Source organism: Dendrobates tinctorius, unplaced genomic scaffold (assembly GCF_039654945.1).
Source record: "Dendrobates tinctorius isolate UK_male_01 unplaced genomic scaffold, ASM3965494v1 ptg000115l, whole genome shotgun sequence".
Taxonomy (NCBI): domain Eukaryota; kingdom Metazoa; phylum Chordata; class Amphibia; order Anura; family Dendrobatidae; genus Dendrobates; species Dendrobates tinctorius.
In genome coordinates this window covers 3,104,304-3,127,673 of record NW_027361783.1, presented here as the reverse complement: position 1 = coordinate 3,127,673, position 23,370 = coordinate 3,104,304, and the positions used below count along the sequence as shown (strand labels likewise).

The 23,370-nt window shown below is 41.5% G+C and overlaps 1 protein-coding gene across 1 annotated transcript in view; it reads left to right on the top strand.

The window, feature by feature from the left end:
- JARID2 (jumonji and AT-rich interaction domain containing 2) overlaps positions 1 to 21,312 on the top strand; it is a 192,560-nt gene extending 171,248 nt beyond the window's left edge. The window contains exons 10-18 of the mRNA XM_073589950.1: positions 5,225 to 5,343; positions 5,422 to 5,492; positions 8,176 to 8,290; positions 9,598 to 9,703; positions 9,811 to 9,993; positions 11,425 to 11,555; positions 12,679 to 12,862; positions 14,489 to 14,596; positions 19,077 to 21,312. Of these exons, the coding sequence (XP_073446051.1) occupies positions 5,225 to 5,343; positions 5,422 to 5,492; positions 8,176 to 8,290; positions 9,598 to 9,703; positions 9,811 to 9,993; positions 11,425 to 11,555; positions 12,679 to 12,862; positions 14,489 to 14,596; positions 19,077 to 19,259 (1,200 nt within the window). The 3' untranslated portion in view covers positions 19,260 to 21,312. The remainder of the gene's footprint in view (positions 1 to 5,224; positions 5,344 to 5,421; positions 5,493 to 8,175; positions 8,291 to 9,597; positions 9,704 to 9,810; positions 9,994 to 11,424; positions 11,556 to 12,678; positions 12,863 to 14,488; positions 14,597 to 19,076) is intronic.
- Positions 21,313 to 23,370: the final 2,058 nt, after the last annotated feature.

The window sequence follows — 23,370 nt, the reverse complement described above, 5'->3', positions numbered from 1 at the left end:
GTGCTAGTGATGGAGGCGTGATCTGTTTTTCCCTTATTGAATCCTACATAAGTTACAATTTTGGACAACAGACTATCAGCACTGTGTGACGTTGTGAAAGCGGAGTAGATATGGAAATGCTCCTGCTGCTTACGTGAAACAGGCAAAGCTCGTGGCTTTACTGGAGTTATGGATTTGCATGTCTAATGGATTTTCTGGTAGTTTTAAAGGAAACTTGTTTTGGTTAAGGTGAGTGCTATGTAATCTACAAATCGGCCATAGCTGCATGTCTCGCTGCTGTTCGACAGCCGCAACATATATAGGAATACCTACCAAACAGGCCGCGGCGACTCGAACCAGAACAGACCATATAGACAAGCACCATGAATGGTATAAGCACGTGCTGTCATTTCTCTTTGGTGGCACCGGCCTAGGATCATGCCAATGCGCAATCATTGCATAGCATGCGTATGGTGCTCTGCGAGCAAACTGTACACGCCATCTCCAGAGTAAAGATTGTGCTTTTTACACAATTGCTTTTATTCAGCATGCGATGCTTCAGATGACCCCGATTCGTACTGGGCAGGGGTAACCACTGGGTTATCCTGATGGAGCAATGGTAGCTGATTTCATATTGGCATAGTAATTTTGCTTCTCTCCAGGAGGTGCTGTACCTTCCATGTAACTTTTATAAGAGTGAAGCCAGTTTAAGTTCAAGTTGACATCACATTTTAGAAAAAGAAAGCGGTGTTGTATTTTCTTTTCGTAAGACACCCTCTGGGGAACCTGGCCTTACATTAGAGGTATACGTCAATGACTCAAACATATAATGAAAATGTGATAATGCCTTAAAGGGCATTATACCAACTGTGGACATTATCCTATATCCAAAGCAGGACTGTGGAGTCAGTGGCCATTTTGGTGCAGTCGGTGTAAAATAGACTGACTCCTAAAATATATAATAAATTGGGCTCAGTAGTACAATGCAGGATGTGCGGTAAATGTTTTCATAAAAATTTTGGAAAGTTGGGACATGTCCTATAAATGTCTGTTCTGTTCCTGATTAGAGAAGAGCGAGCGTGTTCTGATAAGGTGTTATGACAGCATGCTTGGGTGCCAACTGAGTGACTTCGGTGTATTAAAAAAAAAATATGTTCGCGTCCCCGTGGCTGCATGTCTCACAATATTTCGACAGTCTCAACTCATGTGGGGAGTCCCAGTTTGTTAGGCAATCCCTGCATGTGTTACATCTGTCAAACAGCCGCGAGACATGCAGCTGCGTCGAAACAAACATATTTTTGGAGCACACCGAAGTCACTCTTTTAGCACCCGAGCATGCACAGTTAACACCTTATCAGATACGTTCATTCAACGCTATTCCTGACCTGAGGATATTGGCTTTTAGTTTGGATGAATCTGCGCTGCACTTTATGTACATGCTCAGTAGTGACCAATGCTGTGGAGTTGTAGATGAGATGAATCTATACTGCACTTTATGTACATGCTCAGTAGTGACCAGTGCTGTGGAGTTGTAGTGGAGATGAATCTGTGCTGCACTTTATGAACATGCTCAGTAGTGATCAGTGCTGTGGAGTTGTAGTGGAGATGAATCTGTGCTACACTTTATGTACATGCTCAGTAGTGACCAGTGCTGTGGAGTTGTAGTGGAGATGAATCTGTGCTGCACTTTATGTACATGCTCAGTAGTGACCAGTGCTGTGGAGATGTAGTGGAGATGAATCTGTGCTGCACTTTATGTACATGCTCAGTAGTGACCAGTGCTGTGGAGTTGTAGTGGAGATGAATCTGTGCTGCACTTTATGTACATGCTCAGTAGTGACCAGTGCTGTGGAGTTGTAGATGAGATGAATCTGTGCTGCACTTTATGTACATGCTCCGTAGTGACCAGTGCTGTGGGGTGAGATGAATCTGTGCTGCACTTTATGTACATGCTCAGTGGTGACTAGTGCTGTGGGGTTGTAGATGAGATGAATCTGCGCTGCACTTTATGTACATGCTCAGTAGTGACCAGTGCTGTGGAGTTGTAGTGGAGATGAATCTGTGCTGCACTTTATGTACATGCTCAGTAGTGACCAGTGCTGTGGAGATGTAGATGAGATGAATATGTGCTGCGCTTTATGTACATGCTCTGTAGTGACAAGTGCTGTGGAGATGTAGATGAGATGAATCTGTGCTGCACTTTATGTACATGCTCCGTACTGACCAGTGCTGTGGGGTGAGATGAATCTGTGCTGCACTTTATGTACATGCTCAGTAGTGACCAGTGCTGTGGAGATGTAGATGAGATGAATCTGTGCTGCACTTTATGTACATGCTCAGTAGTGACCAGTGCTGTGGGGTGAGATGAATCTGTGCTGCACTTTATGTACATGCTCAGTAGTGACCAATGCTGTGGAGTTGTAGATGAGATGAATCTGTGCTGCACTTTATGTACATGCTCAGTAGTGATCAGTGCTGTGGAGTTGTAGTGGAGATGAATCTGTGCTACACTTTATGTACATGCTCAGTAGTGACCAGTGCTGTGGAGATGTAGATGAGATGAATCTGTGCTGCACTTTATGTACATGCTCCGTAGTGACCAGTGCTGTGGGGTGAGATGAATCTGTGCTGCACTTTATGTACATGCTCAGTAGTGACCAGTGCTGTGGAGTTGTAGTGGAGATGAATCTGTGCTGCACTTTATGAACATGCTCAGTAGTGATCAGTGCTGTGGAGTTGTAGTGGAGATGAATCTGTGCTACACTTTATGTACATGCTCAGTAGTGACCAGTGCTGTGGAGATGAATCTGTGCTGCACTTTATGTACATGCTCAGTAGTGACCAGTGCTGTGGAGTTGTAGTGGAGATGAATCTGTGCTACACTTTATGTACATGCTCAGTAGTGACCAGTGCTGTGGAGATGTAGTGGAGATGAATCTGTGCTGCACTTTATGTACATGCTCAGTAGTGACCAGTGCTGTGGAGATGTAGTGGAGATGAATCTGTGCTGCACTTTATGTACATGCTCAGTAGTGACCAGTGCTGTGGAGTTGTAGTGGAGATGAATCTGTGCTGCACTTTATGAACATGCTCAGTAGTGATCAGTGCTGTGGAGTTGTAGTGGAGATGAATCTGTGCTACACTTTATGTACATGCTCAGTAGTGACCAGTGCTGTGGAGTTGTAGTGGAGATGAATCTGTGCTGCACTTTATGTACATGCTCAGTAGTGACCAGTGCTGTGGAGATGTAGTGGAGATGAATCTGTGCTGCACTTTATGTACATGCTCAGTAGTGACCAGTGCTGTGGAGATGTAGTGGAGATGAATCTGTGCTGCACTTTATGTACATGCTCAGTAGTGACCAGTGCTGTGGAGATGTAGTGGAGATGAATCTGTGCTGCACTTTATGTACATGCTCAGTAGTGATCAGTGCTGTGGAGTTGTAGTGGAGATGAATCTGTGCTACACTTTATGTACATGCTCAGTAGTGACCAGTGCTGTGGAGATGTAGTGGAGATGAATCTGTGCTGCACTTTATGTACATGCTCAGTAGTGACCAGTGCTGTGGAGTTGTAGTGGAGATGAATCTGTGCTACACTTTATGTACATGCTCAGTAGTGACCAGTGCTGTGGAGTTGTAGTGGAGATGAATCTGTGCTGCACTTTATGAACATGCTCAGTAGTGATCAGTGCTGTGGAGTTGTAGTGGAGATGAATCTGTGCTGCACTTTATGTACATGCTCAGTAGTGACCAGTGCTGTGGAGTTGTAGTGGAGATGAATCTGTGCTGCACTTTATGAACATGCTCAGTAGTGATCAGTGCTGTGGAGTTGTAGTGGAGATGAATCTGTGCTACACTTTATGTACATGCTCAGTAGTGACCAGTGCTGTGGAGATGTAGTGGAGATGAATCTGTGCTGCACTTTATGTACATGCTCAGTAGTGACCAGTGCTGTGGAGATGTAGTGGAGATGAATCTGTGCTGCACTTTATGTACATGCTCAGTAGTGACCAGTGCTGTGGAGTTGTAGTGGAGATGAATCTGTGCTGCACTTTATGAACATGCTCAGTAGTGATCAGTGCTGTGGAGTTGTAGTGGAGATGAATCTGTGCTACACTTTATGTACATGCTCAGTAGTGACCAGTGCTGTGGAGATGTAGTGGAGATGAATCTGTGCTGCACTTTATGTACATGCTCAGTAGTGACCAGTGCTGTGGAGTTGTAGATGAGATGAATCTGTGCTGCACTTTATGTACATGCTCCGTAGTGACCAGTGCTGTGGGGTGAGATGAATCTGTGCTGCACTTTATGTACATGCTCAGTGGTGACCAGTGCTGTTGGGTTGTAGATGAGATGAATCTGCGCTGCACTTTATGTACATGCTCAGTAGTGACCAGTGCTGTGGAGTTGTAGTGGAGATGAATCTGTGCTGCACTTTATGTACATGCTCAGTAGTGACCAGTGCTGTGGAGATGTAGATGAGATGAATATGTGCTGCGCTTTATGTACATGCTCAGTAGTGACAAGTGCTGTGGAGATGTAGATGAGATGAATCTGTGCTGCACTTTATGTACATGCTCCGTAGTGACCAGTGCTTTGGGGAGAGATGAATCTGTGCTGCACTTTATGTACATGCTCAGTAGTGACCAGTGCTGTGGAGATGTAGATGAGATGAATCTGTGCTGCACTTTATGTACATGCTCCGTAGTGACCAGTGCTGTGGGCTGAGATGAATCTGTGCTGCACTTTATGTACATGCTCAGTAGTGACCAATGCTGTGGGGTGAGATGAATCTGTGCTGCACTTTATGTACATGCTCAGTAGTGACCAGTGCTGTGGGGTTGAGGGTGAGATGAATCTGTGCTTCAGTTTATGTACATGCTCTGTAGGGGGCAGTGCTGTGGAGTCGGAGTGTAGATGAATCTGTGCTGCACTTTATGCACATGCTCAGTAGTGTAGAGGTTTGCTTTACCAACTCCACAGCCCCAGATCCGAAGGATATGAGATTTCCCGATCACTGGGGATTCTGACCACAAGGACCACCACGATCCCTAAAGCCCTGTGTGAACTGAGAGGAAGAGAAGCATGCGAACCTCGGTTCCATTAATATTGTAGGAGATTGCAGGGGATAACGAAGCTCTGTACTAGAATGTGTGAAGGATAGGGGATAACCTCCATACTTGACATGAACCCCTTGAGATATTTGTATGATACTGGCTAATAACACTACTCTCTTTATTTCAGCAAGAGTATTGGCGCATTGTTGATCAGAAGTCTTGTCATGTCGCTGTGCATTGTGGAAAGGTTGATACAAAGACACACGGCAGTGGATTTCCTGTGGGTAAAGCAGAGCCCTTCTCAAGGTGCGCTGATGATCATTTGGGGTTGTTCATCACAATAATCCATGCAGTCAATCATACCTTTCCTGTTTTGTTTTATAGGCATGGATGGAATCTCACAGTCCTTCCTAATAATTCAGGATCCATCCTGCGACACCTCGGTGCTGTGCCTGGTAAATTTTTAACATTAGATCTTAAGTTTCGTATTTATGGATTGTTCTTCCTTTACAGCTTACCATTATAAGGTTCCTTTCTATTGTTTTGTTTTTATTTTGAAGTTCTTCCTTAAAGTTATGCATAATTTTACTACAGTCATATGTAAAAGTTTGGGCACCCCTATTAATGTTAACCTTTTTTCTTTATAACAATTTTGGCTTTTGCAACAACTATTTCAGTTTCATATATCTAATAACTGATGGACTCCGTTATATTTCTGGATTCAAATGAGGTTTATTGTACTAACAGAAAATGTGCAATCTGCATTTAAACAAAATTTGACCGGTGCAAAAGTATGGGCACCCTTATCATTTTCTTGATTTGAACACTCCTAACTACTTTTTCTGACTTCCTGAAGCACTAAATTGGTTTTGTAACCTCATTGAGCTTTGAACTTCATAGCCAGGTGTATCAAATCATGAGAAAAGGTATTTAAGGTGGCCACTTGCAAGTAGTTCTCCTATTTGATTCTCCTATGAAGAGTGGCATCATGGGCTCCTCAAAACAACTCTCAAATGATCTGAAAACAAAGATTATTCAACATAGCTTTTCAGGGGAAGGATACAAAAAGTTGTCTCAGAGATTTAACCTGTCAGTTTCCACTGTGAGGAACATAGTAAGGAAATGGAAGAACACAGGTACAGTTCTTGTTAAGCCCAGAAGTGGCAGGCCAAGAAAAATATCAGAAAGGCAGAGAAGAAGAATGATGAGAACAGTCAAGGACAATCCACAGACCACCTCCAAAGACCTGCAGCATCATCTTGCTGCAGATGGTGTCACTGTGCATCGGTCAACAATACAGCGCACTTTGCACAAGGAGAAGCTGTATGGGAGAGTGATGCGAAAGAAGCCGTGTCTGCAAGCACGCCACAAACAGTCGCCTGAGGTATGCAAAAGCACATTTGGACAAGCCAGTTACATTTTGGAAGAAGGTCCTGTGGACTGACGAAACAAAGATTGAGTTGTTTGGTCATACAAAAAGGCGTTATGCATGGAGGCTAAAAAAACACAGCATTCCAAGAAAAACACTTGCTACCCACAGTAAAATTTGGTGCTTCATGCTTTGGGGCTGTGTGGCCAATGCCGGCACCGGGAATCTTGTTAAAAGTTGAGGGTCGCATGGATTCAACTCAGTATCAGCAGATTCTTGACAATAATGTGCAAGAATCAGTGACGAAGTTGAAGTTACGCAGGGGATGGATATTTCAGCAAGACAATGATCCAAAACACCGCTCCAAGTCTACTCAGGCATTCATGCAGAGGAACAAATACAATGTTCTGGAATGGCCATCCCAGTCCCCAGACCTAAATATCATTGAACATCTGTGGGATGATTTGAAGCGGGCTGTCCATGCTCGGCGACCATCAAACTTAACTGACCTGGAATTGTTTTGTAAACAGGAATGGTCACAAATACCTTCATCCAGGATCCAGGAACTCATTAATATCTACAGGAAGAAACTAGAGGCTGTTATTTTTGCAAAAGGAGGATCTACGAAATATTAATGTCACTTTTATGTGGAGGTGCCCATACTTTTGCACTGGTCAAATTTTGTTTAAATGCTGATTGCACATTTTCTGTTAGTACAATAAACCTCATTTGAATCCAGAAATATAACTGAGTCCATCAGTTATTAGATATATGAAACTGAAATAGCTGTTGCAAAAACCAAAATTGTTATAAAGCAAAAAGGTTAACATTAATAGGGGTGCCCAAACTTTAGCATATGACTGTATATAGGTTATCTATTGATTCTGCATCCACCATGCTTTGTCATTAGTGTGCGCACCAAATGTGACAAATTACATGTGAAATAGTGATGTTCTTAGGATGGCTTTATATGGAATTTGTCTCCAGGTTTTTGCTACCCCATCTAGACTTGCTTAGTGTGAGGCAGAGACCCTGATTCCAGCATTGTATCACTCACTGGGCTGCTTGCTGCTGTTTTGATAAAATCAGTTATCTGCTGCAGTTTTCTGAATGCTTGAGCTCTGTATAACACTGCCCATGTCACTGATTCACAGCTGTGTGTGCACGGAAAGCTGCTCTGTTGTAACCACACCACTGATTGATGGATTTCTCTGTGCACTGTGCATAGGCAGAAACCTGACAATCAGTGGTGGGGGTGTGGTTATACAGAGCTCATGAATATGGAGGACTACCTGGCAGGTTTACTAGTACTCTAGGAATAATCTCCTGCTGACATATCAGTGATTTTATCAAAATTACAACCAGCAGCCCAGTAAGTGACACATCACTGGAACCAGTATTGATGTGTCTCCATTATGCTGCTCTCAGATTAGATAGCAAAAACCTGATGTGATGGGTGAAGTCCTGCACTCGCCCCTGGCCGTACTTTAATCTACAGCAGAACTATGTATCTCGAAGACCAAGCTGTCCAGGAATTTGCATTAGGTATAGCAATGGAGTCAAGGGTCTCTAAAACATTTTAGCTTTTTGTCATTTTCGTATATTGGAACAGCAGAAAATAGACAAACTATGAGATGAGACAGCATGACATTGGGATTTCCAGACTACTGATAGATTTTTTTCTTCCAGTCACTGCCTTGATTTGTACTCCTCTCTTGTCGCATGCTCCTATTATTCATCATATTATTTACTTTTTTCCTCGGTTTCAGGAGTAACAATTCCTTGGCTTAATATTGGCATGGTTTTTTCTACCTCATGCTGGTCTCGAGACCAAAACCACCTTCCCTACATTGACTACTTACACACTGGTGCTGATTGCATTTGGTAAGTGAGAAGTGAACGCGCCGTATATCCATCGTACGGGGCCTGATGGACTATACTATAGAAAGCTCTGTATTCTTTAATTTATTTTTCAGGCATAACTCAGTAGCCCAGTGAATGACAGATGTCAAACAGTCCTAATTTCTCTTTATGCAATGTTTCCTCCTTTTTCGTTTCTCACCGTTTTGCACATTACACTCCCCATGTATACACACAGATATACACACAGATCCTGTTATATACAGAATACGTGTGCACACATACAGGGAAACCTTTCCAGAAGGAGCCGTCTACTATTCTACCGTGTAAATGATGTGTTATTTAGGCGCTGTTCCTTGGCGAGCGTCCAATGTGTACACTAGCACGTCCAATCAGATGAGATTTCGTGTACCTGTAGCACTTACAATGGTAGACACGAGGCTTTAGTTTGTTGCATGCTCTTGACCACTTGCGTCGTGGATGGTGACTGCTTTGGCCACTTGCCTTATTTTTGTATTTTCGTCTGTGTATTATCACAGGGAGCAGTACCGGTACCAATAGCGCCACAATTCCTTTTTTGCTACATTTGTGACATGCGTTTTTTTCCCCCTAAGGTTGTGTCTTTTTAGTTTTAATTTAAACTCCTGTCAATAAGCCCACACAAAAATATCACGGTTAGGAAGTAAGAAAAACCTTTCAATCTCCCAGATTCTCCGTCGCATTATTTTACACCACAACATCTAATATAACAGCTGCCCTCCTTGTTTTTCACAAAAGAAAAATTCCAACAAAATCGCAAAAAAATGTATAAAAAGCTTGAACGTACTGTGTGAATCTCGTCTTTGGGATTAGCTGGAAAATGTAAAAAATCACAGTAAACTGGGACTATAATGGACTGTTAATCAAAATTGGTGTTTGATACTCCAGTATTGGCCCAAAGTCTGCTGGAGTAAGATGGGGCCAAACTGATGAAGATACACGAGCCTCTAAGTAAGGCTGGTGTGTTCCCGGACTGTCCATACACCAGAAGCTGAAACGCCCACTATAATCTACTCTCATTTCTGACAGAAGATGCTCCAAAGCCCTATCAAGAAATTGATGGCTTACTGGAAAAAAAAAAAATGTCTGCCCCCAAAATGCCACAACTCATCCCCTGTGTATCTAGACTTTACCATTACAATGCAAAAATGCATCAAAATGCTGTGTAACTCCAGTCTAATGAAAGGGGATTTCTGATGTGCTGCATAAAACCGGTGTACTTTGTAAAAGTGTCGGTGAAGCTTATGTATAACATGTCCATAAGATGATATGGAATTACTGTTATGATGCAGGTATTGCATTCCTGCTGAGGAAGAGAGCAAACTTGACAAAGTGGTACATACTCTACTTCAAGCCAATGGTACTCCTGGTCTTCAAATGCTTGAAAGTAACGTCATGGTAAGTCCATGCTGTGCCGGACCGGATAGATGAAAACTGCACCCTATATGTGTCATAAGATGTGATTTGTGTCTGAAACCCTCCATTTAATATGTTTCCTCCTGCAGATCTCCCCAGAGGTGCTGTGCAAGGAGGGGATCAAGGTGCACCGTACTGTACAGCAGTGCGGCCAGTTTGTCGTCTGCTTCCCAGGATCCTTTGTGTCAAAAGTGTGCTGTGGCTACAGTGTGTCTGAAACTGTGCACTTTGCTACCACCCAGTGGACAAGCATGGGCTTCAAGACTGCCATGGTATACACCAATGCTGATTCTCTAGCCAAAATCATTGTTGTATTGTGAGTTCTAGTAACAGAGATTTTCTTACTAGAATTCGATCGCGATGACTCGAGCATTCGGTTCACACAACTTTGTAGTATTTCTCAATTATGACAAAGTGGTTTTGTGGATATACAGCACTCACAAAGAAACAGGGCACCAACTTGGCGTACATTGGCACCATCCAACATAAAAGGAACGTGGCACTCTCAATAAGAATGGTGAACCATCGACGGCTGAAAATGCAGCGCCTGTCAGGTGTATACTACAGCTGACACCCTGCTGCATCTGCCACAATCGTTGTTTGCAAAAACCATGACCATTTGAGTCCTTTGATGTGACTGCTAATAGCAACAGCAGCATCTAGATGGTTAAAAGGGGGAGAACGCTCCCTCTTTAATTCCATCAACACCCCAATGTATGGTCTCATGCATGGGATGGATATGTAAAGTGCTAAGTGCCGACCGTTATTCCTAAAAATACAGACGTTATCTACATATATGCTGACCAAAGTGCAACTATAGTCATACAGCCAGACATGAAATGCTCTGTCCTATATATGGAGGCACCTGCAATAGAGCAACCAATGTGCTAACAATCAGTGCTTAGTAAGATGAACGTAATGGCAACTGAGATGTTTAAATAACATTGCTTGTGTCAGTGACATGATGAAAGATGAGGTGAAGATATCTATAGCAAAGTTTGGCTGAGTGCCATAAATTTACCTGACTGAAGTGTCTTGCGGTGGTATATTGGCATGGAGGTCTTGCACCTCTGCCCCGACGCGCACATTTCGCCCAGCTTCTTCTGGGAGCAAAACGACATACAAATTAGTTATTCAAAGCTTAGTCCCTCTTTTCTTAATCCAGTATCTTTCTTGAGTCTTTAACGTGCTTTAGTGTTTATATCAATAAAAAATTATTCTTTAGTCTAAACATTGATACACTTCCTATATATACCTGTGTATAACTATATACCTGAGTTATTACGGTATATTGTTTTGCTTTATCTTTAGGAAGTGATACCCATGAGACTTAGGGTGACTTTACTCATAGGACTAAAAGTTATATAAATACCTTTTTTGTACTTAAGTTTTGAGGCAGTTTTTCCTCTGCAGTATGTCAATTCTTTCAGCGGTTTTCATTTTGCATATTCTAATGAATGTGGAAAAAACTCTGTAAATGGGAAAATCCGTACTCACTGAAGACAGATTTTACATGTGAAATGAGAATGAATGATCAGTCCAGGAGGAGAAAGAGGCTGATTTCTCAGAGACCATATATCTCTTTAAAGTCAAAGGCCAATGAGAAAATGCTATTAATATTATACAAGTAACATACAAGGATACAACTCGAAAACTGCTCTAGCGCTTCTGTTTGATGCAACGTATCATTTGTATTTTTTCAGGAAATGAAACGTCGACACATAGCCAAGCCGTTCTCCATGGAGAAGTTATTATATCAGATTGCAACAGCAGAAGCTAAAAAAGAGAACAGCCCAACTCTGAGTATCATTTCTTCACTGCTCGGAGAGCTCAGGTAATGTAGAGGATGCATTGATGACGTCTTGGGCCCACAACTCTACGTGGAGTTCACCAAGTTGTATCCACTATAATGTAAACTTCAATTTCCCTGGTGGACAAGGGTGTGGTTTTACAATCACTTAAGTGAAATTTAGCATTTTGGGGTAACTTGGTGAACTCCACTCAGCACTGAATATTAGTCTTTTGCCTGGAGTTCCTTTTTTTTTTTTTTTACACTCCCCTTTTGTCCTTTTTTTTTTCCATAATTTAAAATTGTCAGTAAATTGTTATGAAGATGGGATTGCCGTGATGAAACCACTTTGAGTGGCGTACTGCATGCGTTTTTTGTAAGCAACATCCGTTTTTTGTATTTATGAAAATGGTGTTTTAATACACACTTTAACCCCGTTAGGGAGGATTTATAAACTTTGAGAGATTACTCATGACTTTTTCTCACCATCATTGGCCAGCTTTTATCGGCCGTTGAGTAGAATGTTGTTTTATTGAAGGCTGGCAAGACTCCACTTATTAAAAAAAAAAAAATAATAATAAATACTTTGACATTTTTGGCAATTTTTTTTTTTTTTTTTTACAAGCCAAGTCAATGTCACGGTGCTAGCAATAAATGACTGCTGTATTTTTCATAGCTCCGCCATGCCTATGACTTGGTGCCTTGTATAACACTGTTTTTTGTCTTACCTTGTCTACTGTGTAGCAACTTTCCATGAGGTGGTGGTTGATGAACAATAACCGTAACTATATATTTGAGTTGGCTTTTTTTTTGCTGTGGAAATGACCTCTGGAGAGCCCATGTTGACTATTTCAACCTAAAGAACATCTCCATGCAATCGCAACGTTCATACTACATAACCTGAACCAGGAGTTGATTCAGTTTATGCACTATTTATCCGCAGAGCGGGTGCTCTACCCCACCCCAATGTCTGCGGGAGGTCTTATGAAATTAACCACAGATGTGATGTAATTTTTACTTTGAATGCCATGTATGTTGCAATTTTCCTTTTAGGTGAAGTGTTTAGTTATTGTCACTTTCCCCTCATTACCAAGCTGCAGAATAGCTCATAGTAATGAGAGTTGAGTGATGAGCTACGCAGTTTCTGACTTGCGCTTTCCTTTTCCAGGGATACAGAGTTGCGGCAGAGAAGGGAACTCTTTGAGGCAGGCCTTCACTCATCGGCACGCTACGGGAGCCATGACACCAGCAACTCATCGATGGATATGAAGAAAAAGCCTCGGAAGTGGCTGCAGTTTGAAACGTCCGAGAGAAGATGCCAGATTTGCCAGCATTTGTGTTACCTCTCCATGGTGAGCTCATTTAGTATTGGTCATATCTGTGCTTGTGTCATTGTCTGTTTGTTCATCCTTTTCAAATCTATAGAAATCATGCATTAATTTTGTCCACAGCGGCACATTACTTATAAGGTAAGAATAACATGGCTGGCTGCAGAACGAACATGACTAAATAGTTTGCCCATGATTCCGGTCCATCTGCTGGCTCATTGCCCTATGACTGCTGGACAGGAACTCTGTCAATACCTCATCTTGGAGGATCTCTGTTGTAGTTTTTTTTCTAGCTTTGTACAAAGTCATCTGTGCATCACACTGCAATATTAATCAGCACGGCTGTTCAAAAGCTACACGGGGATCCTAGAAGGTAAGAGATTCACAGATCTCCTATCTGGAGGCTTACTGTCTTGGCCGATGAACTGGGGTTCCTCAAATTGATCCTATCCATGCATGTATCTATGTATAAACCCAAGAGGATGACATATCATGTAATTGTTACACTTTTGGAAATGTGGCTCTTGCTTTTCGTCACTTCATATCCATATTTCTGGAACATTCATCTTGATGGCTTCTGGTTCACAAGGGTGAAGACGTGAAATCTAAACCCTCAGCACAACCTGATAAAGCCCAGGTGTTTCTTGCTCAATCTGTTCTTGCAGCACCTTACACATTAGAATAATGTCCGCCAGACCCGCTGATATCGATGGGTTAGATCGACAGTCTGTGATGAGATATCAATCGCTCTTGTCCGTTTTTGCACTGCCAATAGCATAGCTGTCCTGGAAATTAGCTGCCATACAGAACACAAGAGCTGGGCAAGCAAGCACTCCTGTGTACGGGGCAGTCAGCTGAGATGGCCGTCTGCCAAATGATCTGCTGTAACATTGTTCTTCCGACAGCCATCTAATGTGCATGGCCAGCTTTATGTCCTTTGTCATTAAAGTTCTATTGTACTAAGAAAGCAGCTAACAGGCAACAAAAAGTTGATATTATGCTGTGAATTAGAGACGTCATTTACATTTAATCAAGTGTCTCCTTGTTCGATCATTCGTCCTGTAGATTGTTTCTATTTGTTCATAAGACCAAAGTTCAGTATTGTTAATTTGCCGTGGAGATAACTTAGTCCTCTTGTCCCACCTTATGGTCACAATAATAATGTTCCTTTCTCTAGAAAACAGCTTTCAGGCTGAAATGGTGAAGCAATAGCTTCAGATATCAGATCTCTGGATGACGTACACACCATGTCATGATATGGGAACTTTTACATATTTTTTGTAACTGCTACCATACACCTTCTCATTTTGGACCAACTTGTATTTTAGGTTTAGTGGCCCTTTCAACATTGGTTTCCATTCTGGATGTCCATCTACGGCCTGCCTTACCATGCTGTTGGTACAAAGGGACTCAAATTACTGGGTTTGTTACTGCCACACAGGCCACTTCTTCATATTGTATCATTCATTAGAGCAATGTGCACTGGCGGGCATCCTCCAGTACGTAATATAATTACTGCGTACAATCACTTTTTAACCTCCACCTCAATGAGATTATGTAGCTGTGTTTCACTACCGGCTCCATTTCCTGCGTGATGCTGACAGAATCTTGTCCTTGCCTAATTTCATCTTTCCCTTTATTTTCTCTTAGGTGGTGCAAGAAAACGAGAATGTCGTGTTCTGCCTGGAGTGTGCGCTGCGTCACGTGGAGAAGCTGAAGTCGTGTCGAGGGTTAAAGCTGATGTATCGCTACGATGAGGTTAGTGGAATAACCCCTGAAATCTAAATCATTATATAGCGAGAGAATCCAGGTTTCTCTTATACAAAAACCTATCTCTATTCCAGTTCATGTGTCCTGATTATGCACATAGAGCTGGGGTATATCCATTCAGGTAACTTGTCACTGGTGAATGGCTTATTTGCTGATTTAAAAAAAAAAAAAAAAATGTTAGAGAGCCTGTTGCATCCAAAAATGCACTTTACCTGCAGACACATGTTATTTCCCTATAAGTTACTAATACATGCCATGCCTGTCTCCCTTACTGGAGTTGCGGCTACAGGGAGAAAATAAAGTTATTTTCTCTGCAACTGTTTGCTTCCAATCATGAAGGGGTGCAGGGACTGATTATAGTGAGTTTACTGAGTAGTTACGGTACATGGAAAGTAAATCTTCATTGTCCTCTTGTAGCAGCGCTTGCATTTAAACCAGCTAAATAGGTTTTAAATGCCATTTACCTTCAGATTAACCCTATATTATGTTCCTGGATGTGACCGATTCCCTTTAAGTATCTCACTTTTTTACATATCGTAATATTGGAATTGATGCATTCATGAATTGCAGAGCGCAATTACCGTAATTGTTTGGATACAGGTCTGTATGGACTACGACATACATGCACCCGCGCAGTAATGTGATAATATAGGAGTGCTGGTTGCTATCTATACTATGTGTATAAGAGAATCCTGGCTCTGCTTCCTTTTACACTTTGTTTTGCTGTGTGTATAATAGATAATGGTCATTGTACCTTTACCCTTACTTACATAGTTCGTAAATTTAAGGGCTTTTCCTACAACAGAATATTAGTACCTATACGTGAAAAATGTCTGATCACTTGGGGCCTCCATCGCTGTAACTTCTATTGATTTTAAAATGTGAGTCCTGACCCCCCCATTCATCCTCATTGTTCCCACTGCAGTGAAAAGGTGCTGAAGTGGAACAGTGATCGAACATCCGTGATTAGGGATGGATGGACCAGAGGAAGTGTGGATTCAGTGATCGAGCATCTGCGATTAGGGATGGGTGGACCAGTGGAAGTTGGGGTTTTGGTACCTGATCCAAACTTTTTAGAAAGTGCTGCTAAGAAAAGAAAAAAAAAAAAATCTCTCCCCATCGCTTGCGCCATCACCTTTTCTCTCTCCTCTGCGGACTTACACCGAACACAGCACAAAGTCCGTGTTTGGTGGTAAGGCCCGAACAGTGACTTCGGTACGAACGCCGAACATTTCTGTTCCGGTTAGCCCATCTCTATCCATGATGCCTGTGTCCAAAGTCAGTAGGACTGACAGCCGATTACAGCAATCATGGATAGGTGGCGATAAATGTCTTGGGTGGGGGGAGAGTGCTTTCAAAGTGGATTCCCATCTTAAAAAATGAGATCATGACTTAAACACTAACCATGAGAATTAAGGGGACTGCATTGCCATCATATTGCAATAAAAAGCATTTGTCACACATCTCTTGCAGCATCATTTCAAAGCAACAGAATCCATAGACAAACTGCAAAAATAAAATATGGGTATGAACATAGCCGTAGATTGGCAATGAGTCTCCCAAATGACGTGGCCTACAGCAATAGCCAGGCTAGCTGTGCTGCTTCCGTATATCCCATTTACGAGTGTTACAGAAACTGCATGGTGCAGCCCACTTGGCTGTTTTCTAAGCTCTGACTTTCTGTAACTGGACAAAGACGCTATGATTGGTTGAGATGGGAATAACCCTTTGAGAGGAGTATTGCTAGCTTCAAATATTTTTCTGCATTGGGAATAGCAGGAAGTCTGACGTTTCTGAGAAGGGATTTCTTAGACATCCGCAACCAAAAGACCTGTCGTTTATACGGTAGGGAAGGAAAACTGCTTTTGCAAAGCCTCTTTGAACCCAGGCTGAAATCAGTTGACGTGTGTGAGCCAAACTATATCACTGGATAAGAATGCTTTACCTGCCTCTATGCCATGCTTCTGGTAGACAAGAAACAAACTGTGTCCCCTAAAGCTGAATTCTCTTTTCTGTAATAAGGTAGGGAATCTCTGTTCTATACATATTTGCCTGCAGTTCTACAGTTGACCACAAGGTGGTACAAATCCTAGAGCCTATTCTCCCAAAGTCAAATGAGAAGTGAGCACAGTATTCCTTCTGTGCTAACAAGGGCAAGGCAAGCCGGAGATGGATGTCCTGAATGGAAGAAAAAGTCCGACCGGCCACTAAAATGCAAGTTTGTGACAATCAAAAAACATACATACATGGTCAATATTGTTGGTACCCTTCGTTTAATGAAAGAAAAACCCACAATGGTGACCGAAATAACTTGAATCTGACAACAGTAATAATAAATAAAAAATCTATGAAAATGAACAAATGAAAGTCAGACATTGTTTTTCAACCATGCTTCCACAAAATTTGTATAAAAATAAAATTCATGAAATAGGCCTGAACAGAAATGATGGTACCCGCAATATTTTGTTGCACAACCATTTGAGGCAATCAAATGATTCCTGTAACTGTCAGAGACTTCTGCACCTCTCGACAGGTATTTTGGCCCACTCCTTAAGAGCAAACTGCTCCAGTTGTCTTGTGTTTGAAGGTTGCCTTTTCCAGACTGCATGTTTCAGCTCTCTCCAAAGATGCGCAATAAGATTTAGGTCAGGGCTAATAGAAGGCCACTTCAGAATAGTCCAATGTTTTCCTCTTAGCCAATCTTGGGTGTGTTTTGGGTCATTATCCTGTTGCAAGACCCATGACCTGCAGCTGAGACCAAGCTTTCTGATGCTGGGCAGCACATTTCTCTCTAGAATCCCTTGATAGTCTTGAGATTTCATTGTACCCTGTACAGATTCCAGACCCCCTGTGCCAGATGCAGCAAAGCAGCCCCAGAACATAACAGAGCCTCCTCCATGTTTCACAGTAGGGACAGTGTTCTTTTCTTGATATGCTTCATTTTTCCATCTGTGAACATAGAGCTGATGTGCCTTGCCAGAAAGTTCCATTTTTGTCTCATCTGTCCAAAGTACATTCTCCCAGAAGCTGTGTCTTGTCAACATGTAGTTGGGCAAATTCCAGTCTGGCTTTTTTATGATTTTTTTTTTCAGCAATGGTGTCCTCCTTGGTCGTCTCCGATGAAGGTCACTTTGGCTCATACAGCGACGGATGGTGCGATCTGACACTAATGTTCCTTGAGCTTGAAGTTCGCCTTTAATCTGTTTAGAAGTTTTTCTGGGCTCTTTTGTTACCATTCATATTATCCATCTCTTTGATTTGTCATCAATTTTCCTCCTGCGGAAACGGCCAGGGAGGTTGGCTACAGTCCCATGGAGCTTAAATTTCTGAATGATATGTGCAACCGTAGTCACAGGAACATCAAGCTGCTTGGAGATGGTCTTATAACTTTTACCTTTAACATGTTTGTCTATAATTTTCTTTCTAATCTCCTGAGACAACTCTTTCCTTCGCTTCCTCTGGTCCATGTTGAGTGTGATGCACACCATGTCACCAAACAGCACAGTGAGTATCTGTAGCCCTCTATACAGGCCACTTGCTAATTCCAAGATTGTAGACACCTGTGATGCTAATTAGAGGACACACCGTGATTTAACATGTCCCTTTTGTCACATTATTTTCAGGAGTACCATCATTTGTGTCCAGGCCTATTTCATGAGTTTTATTTTTAAAAAATTCTGTGGAAGCATGGTTGAAAAGCAATATCTGACTTTCATTTGTTCATTTTCGTAGATTTTTAATTTATTATTACTTTTGTCAGATTCAAGTTATTTCTGTCACCATTATGGGTTTTTCTCTCATTAAACGAGGGGAACCAACAATTTTGACCATGTGTGTATAGTAAACGATCCATTATTATGAACAGTATCTTTGACAGATAGCAGAAAGCTGTTACTGAGCCATTTGGGGTTCGTTCACACTGTCATATAAATCGGATAAGTGCAATCCTATAAAATGTGGATTGCACTCGGAAGCGCAGATCTGCGTCATTTTCTCTGCTGTATTCGTCGTGCTGTGATTTCACTCCCGATTTTGATGGGTTTGAGAAAGAAATGCCGTACGGACCATCAGTGTAGCGTCTGATTTTTACGGATACTTTACAGTTCTGTAAGATGGGAAACTGTAAATGGTCCTGTAAATGATTAATAGCTGCTCAGTGTAAAAAAAAGAAAAACATTGCACACAGAGAATAAGTGAGAATTTTTTTAAAAAAATGTTATTTACTAATGTGAGTGAACCCTTAAGGTGCTTTATTCGTCAGCCAGAACATATATATAATATATATATATAATTTTTTAAGGAACATGTCAGGGTGATTATAAAGCGGGATGAGATGGTGTTTTTGTGATGGCTTATTTTATATTTTTGGGTTAAGTGAATAACTTTGGATTATTCTACACCTATTATTATTGTTGCCATGTAATGTATGTTGTTGCCGGCTTAGTAATTACTTTTCCTTTACTTCCAGGAACAAATAATAAGTCTTGTCAATCAGATCTGCGGGAAGGTGTCTGGTATAAACAACAGCATTGAGAACTGTCTGGTTAAATCTACACCAAAAAGGGGACCAAGGAAGAGAGCCACACTTGATGTGCCATGCTCCAGACTTTCAGCCATCAGTTTGTCCAAAAGTGCTTCAAATTCATCCTGAAGATGCCAACCCTCTCAGTTCTCTGATCATATAAATATATATATAAATATATATTTTTATTTTGTAATTCTACCATAGTTTGGAGTACTTGCTGTAGAATGCAGGCTGTCTTTGCACTAGCTCTATGAAGATTTTTTTTTTTTGGTTTGGTTTCTTCTGGTTTTTAGAGAAGTAACTTTTTGTTTTTAGCATTAAACTGTTGATTTTATTTTATATGTAGACACTGCAGTCAGACTTTCTACACTGCAGTCTAGTCACTGTTTTATGGCAGTCTAGGGGCAGACTGTGTTCTTGATTTTCGAGTTTTTTTTTTTTTTCTGCCGCCCCAAAGACTGAATTACATACAGAAAGCCTTTTTTTTAACATCAGTGTGCGAAACAGGCTTTTAAAACCTTTTGATAAGTTTTAATGTATTTTTTTTTTCTTTTGTATTTCTTTATCCAGTCAAGGGAGCAGTTTTTTCTAGAGAAAACAAAACACAAACAAAATTGAAACTTGAACAAAATCTGCTCTTGGCTACGTCTCATCCTGTCACGTGCAAGATGAGTTTTGTAATTTTCTTTTTAAATTGGGGTTTAAACTATAATAACTTAAAGGGTTAAAAAAAAAACAAAAAACAAAAAAAAAAAAACAGAACACAAACACAAAAACGGAGGAAAGTTTGGCAGCTGATGGACTTTTTTTTTCAAACAAAAACCAGAGGCAGAATGCTGAGACTTGGAAATGGTTCTCTGTTACCAGCACATTTCTATGCATCAGTTAAAGGAGAAGAAGAGGCAAATGAACTCAAGCAATGCCTTCCTGGCAAAAGTCACGTGGGGGGTGGGGGACTATAAACTGTGCCTGATTTCTTAAGGAATCCATTCTGTTATTTTTTTGGTGCTGTTGGCTACTTTATCAAAAAAATGAAAAGAAAAAAAAAAGATGTAAAGAAAAAAAAAAAAACTTCAATAGCATCCTTTGGAAAAAGAAAAGGAAAAATGAATTTTAAAGTATATAAATATATATATATAAATGGTTGAAGCCAGAAGTGCTTCTATGTCATAGACGTGCAATCTTTCGAACATTCCATTTCATTCCACTGCTATATCTCAACACATCACACAATCAGCATTAATATGTATGTACATTGTTTTATGTTCCAGCCCCGCGCTCTGTCTTGTGTTTCTGCGACAGAGATGAAATTGCTTCATCGATCACCTTCTAGAGCCACTAGGGTCTGAATTGTTTTTTTTTTCCTTTATAATTATTTTTTTTTTTTTGTTCTGTTGTGAATGTGAAAAAATTTCCTCATTGTCTTATATTTTTTTTTTCCTCTGTTAGCTCTGTTTGCAAACAAAACAAATTACAAATCACAACCTTTTTTTTTGTACATATGCTTGTAAATTGATTAAAATACTTGAGCCTTCTTTTGGGGATTGGGGTGGATAGGGGACGGTGAGAAGAAAAAATAAGATGAAGAAAAAGCCTTACATTTCAGTTTCTTCATCAGATGGTCTGGATGCTTACAGGGTTATTCTTGTAACATATAAGTGCTGCTTACATCACTGAACAACTAAAAAGAAATAATGGCATAACTTTTGCCCCTTTTTTTTTTTCCTGGTTGTTTGTATGTGTGGGACTAAAGTATAAAAAAAGGGAAATAGTTTTCACAAAATTGTTCTTTGTTTCATGATTTGAAATCCGAAAAAACCGTAGCTAGCCATATTGCACTGAACTCGCCAGTGGTGACTATTGGGAGAGTGTCCTTTAATACAATTTGTTGGTTGTTGTTGCAGAAGACTGAACTGTTTTTGAATATTTAACAATAACATAAACCGAGTCACGTGTTTTCCAATGTGGTTGTCCAGTTTTATGGCCTTGCTGTGTGCTTTTTTTCCCTTGACAGTAAACTTCTATGACTACGGCTTACAGGTTGACATTTAATTTATTAGCACTGCTCTGCTCTCTTTCCTTGTGACGGGGAAAGACTCCATGTTGTTTATTGCCAGTTTTGTTTACTTTTCAGGTTTGTACAACAAGGTTTATTAATAAATAAGACAAATTTTTTGGAGACTTGTTCCGATTATTTTTTTTTAGACTTGCTAATGTTCGCTGATCTCAGGGTGGAGCTTGTGAAAGACTTTAAAAGGGAACCTGTCAGCAGTTTTGGCCGCTATAAGATGCGGCCTCTGCCTTTCAAGGCTTATCTACAGCATTCTATAATGCTATAGATAAGCCCCTGATCCGACCTGCAAGATAAGAAAATTAAGTTGTTTCTTTTTATTATTCTCACCAGCGAGGCGGTCCGGTCCAAAGGGTGTCGCGCGTTAGGCGCCACCCATCTTCATGTGACGCCGCCCTCCTGCTTGCCTCATCGCTCCCTGGCATCGCGCTCCTGCACAGGTGTATTTATCGGCCCTGTTGAAGGCAGACCAAAGTACTGCAGTGCTCAGGTACCGGTAAAGGTCAGAGAGGCCCTGCGCACTGCAGTACTTAGCTCTGCCCTCAACAGGGCAGAGAAGTACACCTGCGCAGGTGCCAGATAACGGGGACCCTATGAAGCAAGCAGGAGGGCGGCATCGCAAGAAGATGGGAGGCGCCGCACCCGGACCTGCGACACCTATCGGACTGGACCGCCCCCCCGGGTGAGTATAATAAAACTTATTTTTCTCATCTTTTAGGTTGGATCGGGGGCTTATCTACAGCATTATAGAATGCTTTATTTAAGTCCTGAAAGGCAGTGGCCGCATCTTATAGAGGCCAAAACTGCTGACAGGTTCCTTTAATAATACACAAAACCTTTATGGCTTATGCACATAGCAATGTCAGACCATGACATTTGTACATACTAGTAAGAGAGAACAGCGCCCATTGACTGATAATGTTGTGGATGGGCACAAAGAGGTTTTCAAACTGGTTTGTTGTGTAGAAGGCACACCACCTGTATGGGGCAATGATAGATCCAACTGCTGCTGTGATCCACCTTTACTGCACTTATAATCAGGGCCGGGCAAAAGTTAAAATGTGGGGCCCCAAATGCAAACATATTGTACCAACATAAAGAAACAATTTATGCTGCATTTACACAAGCTGATTTCATACCATTAAGTGAGTGCAAAGGGCTGTATTGAAGTTTTTCGGCGCTTGTTTATTGGCTTCTTACGTTGATAAAAAGGGGTATTAGACCTCCTGGTAATTGTGTTTCCAGGAGTCCATTCTGACAGCACCATGGGGGTCATCCTTACAGTGACAGGAAGCACACGAGAGGTTAAAAGGCTTACCTTTGTGCTTTTCCAAGTACCACACCAGGATTGATGCAACTACCGTACATTTTTACTAAATTCCTAATACAATGTTAAGACACTATAATAGCAATAGGAACTTTGAGGGAGGGAACTAACCGTGCTGTCAGGATGGACTCCTGGAAATGTAATTACTAGTAGGTCTAATACCCCTTTTCCAGGATATACCTCCTGACAACACCATGGGGAATACTAAAGTACCTCCTTAGGGTGGGACCACTGCCTGGAGAATTTTCCTTCTAAAAGCAGTCTGTTGACCACCTGACAACACGTGCAATTTATAGTGTTTATAAAATGTGTTCAATATGCCCAAAGTTGCGGCTCTACAAATCTGCTCGACTGATGCCCCCGCCCTCTCAGCCCAGGAGGTGGAGACTACTCTAGTCGAATTGACCTTTAGTTTCTGTGGAGGGGAAATCCCTTCTGAACTGTACTCTAGGGATATTGCCAAAATGATCCACCTTGCTATAGTGGGCTTGGAAGCTTTCTTTCCCCTTTTTTGTCACCGTACTGAACAAACAGATTAGAATCCTGCCTCCCAAGTACCTGATGACTGCCTTCCTAAAGGCCCCGTTACACATAACGATGTCCCAGCGATCCCACCAAAGATCCGACATGATGGGATCGTTGGGACATCGTTAGGCTGATCACTGGTGAGCTGTCACAAGACAGCCCCTCCAGCGATCAGGACCAGCGACGCTGGTTACTAATGTAAACATTGTGTATCCAGGAGCCGCGGCTCCTGGATACCCACCGTTTACCTTGGAAACCGGCGTACATGCTGGTTTCCAAGGTAAATATTGGGTATCTAAGAGCCGCGCAACTCC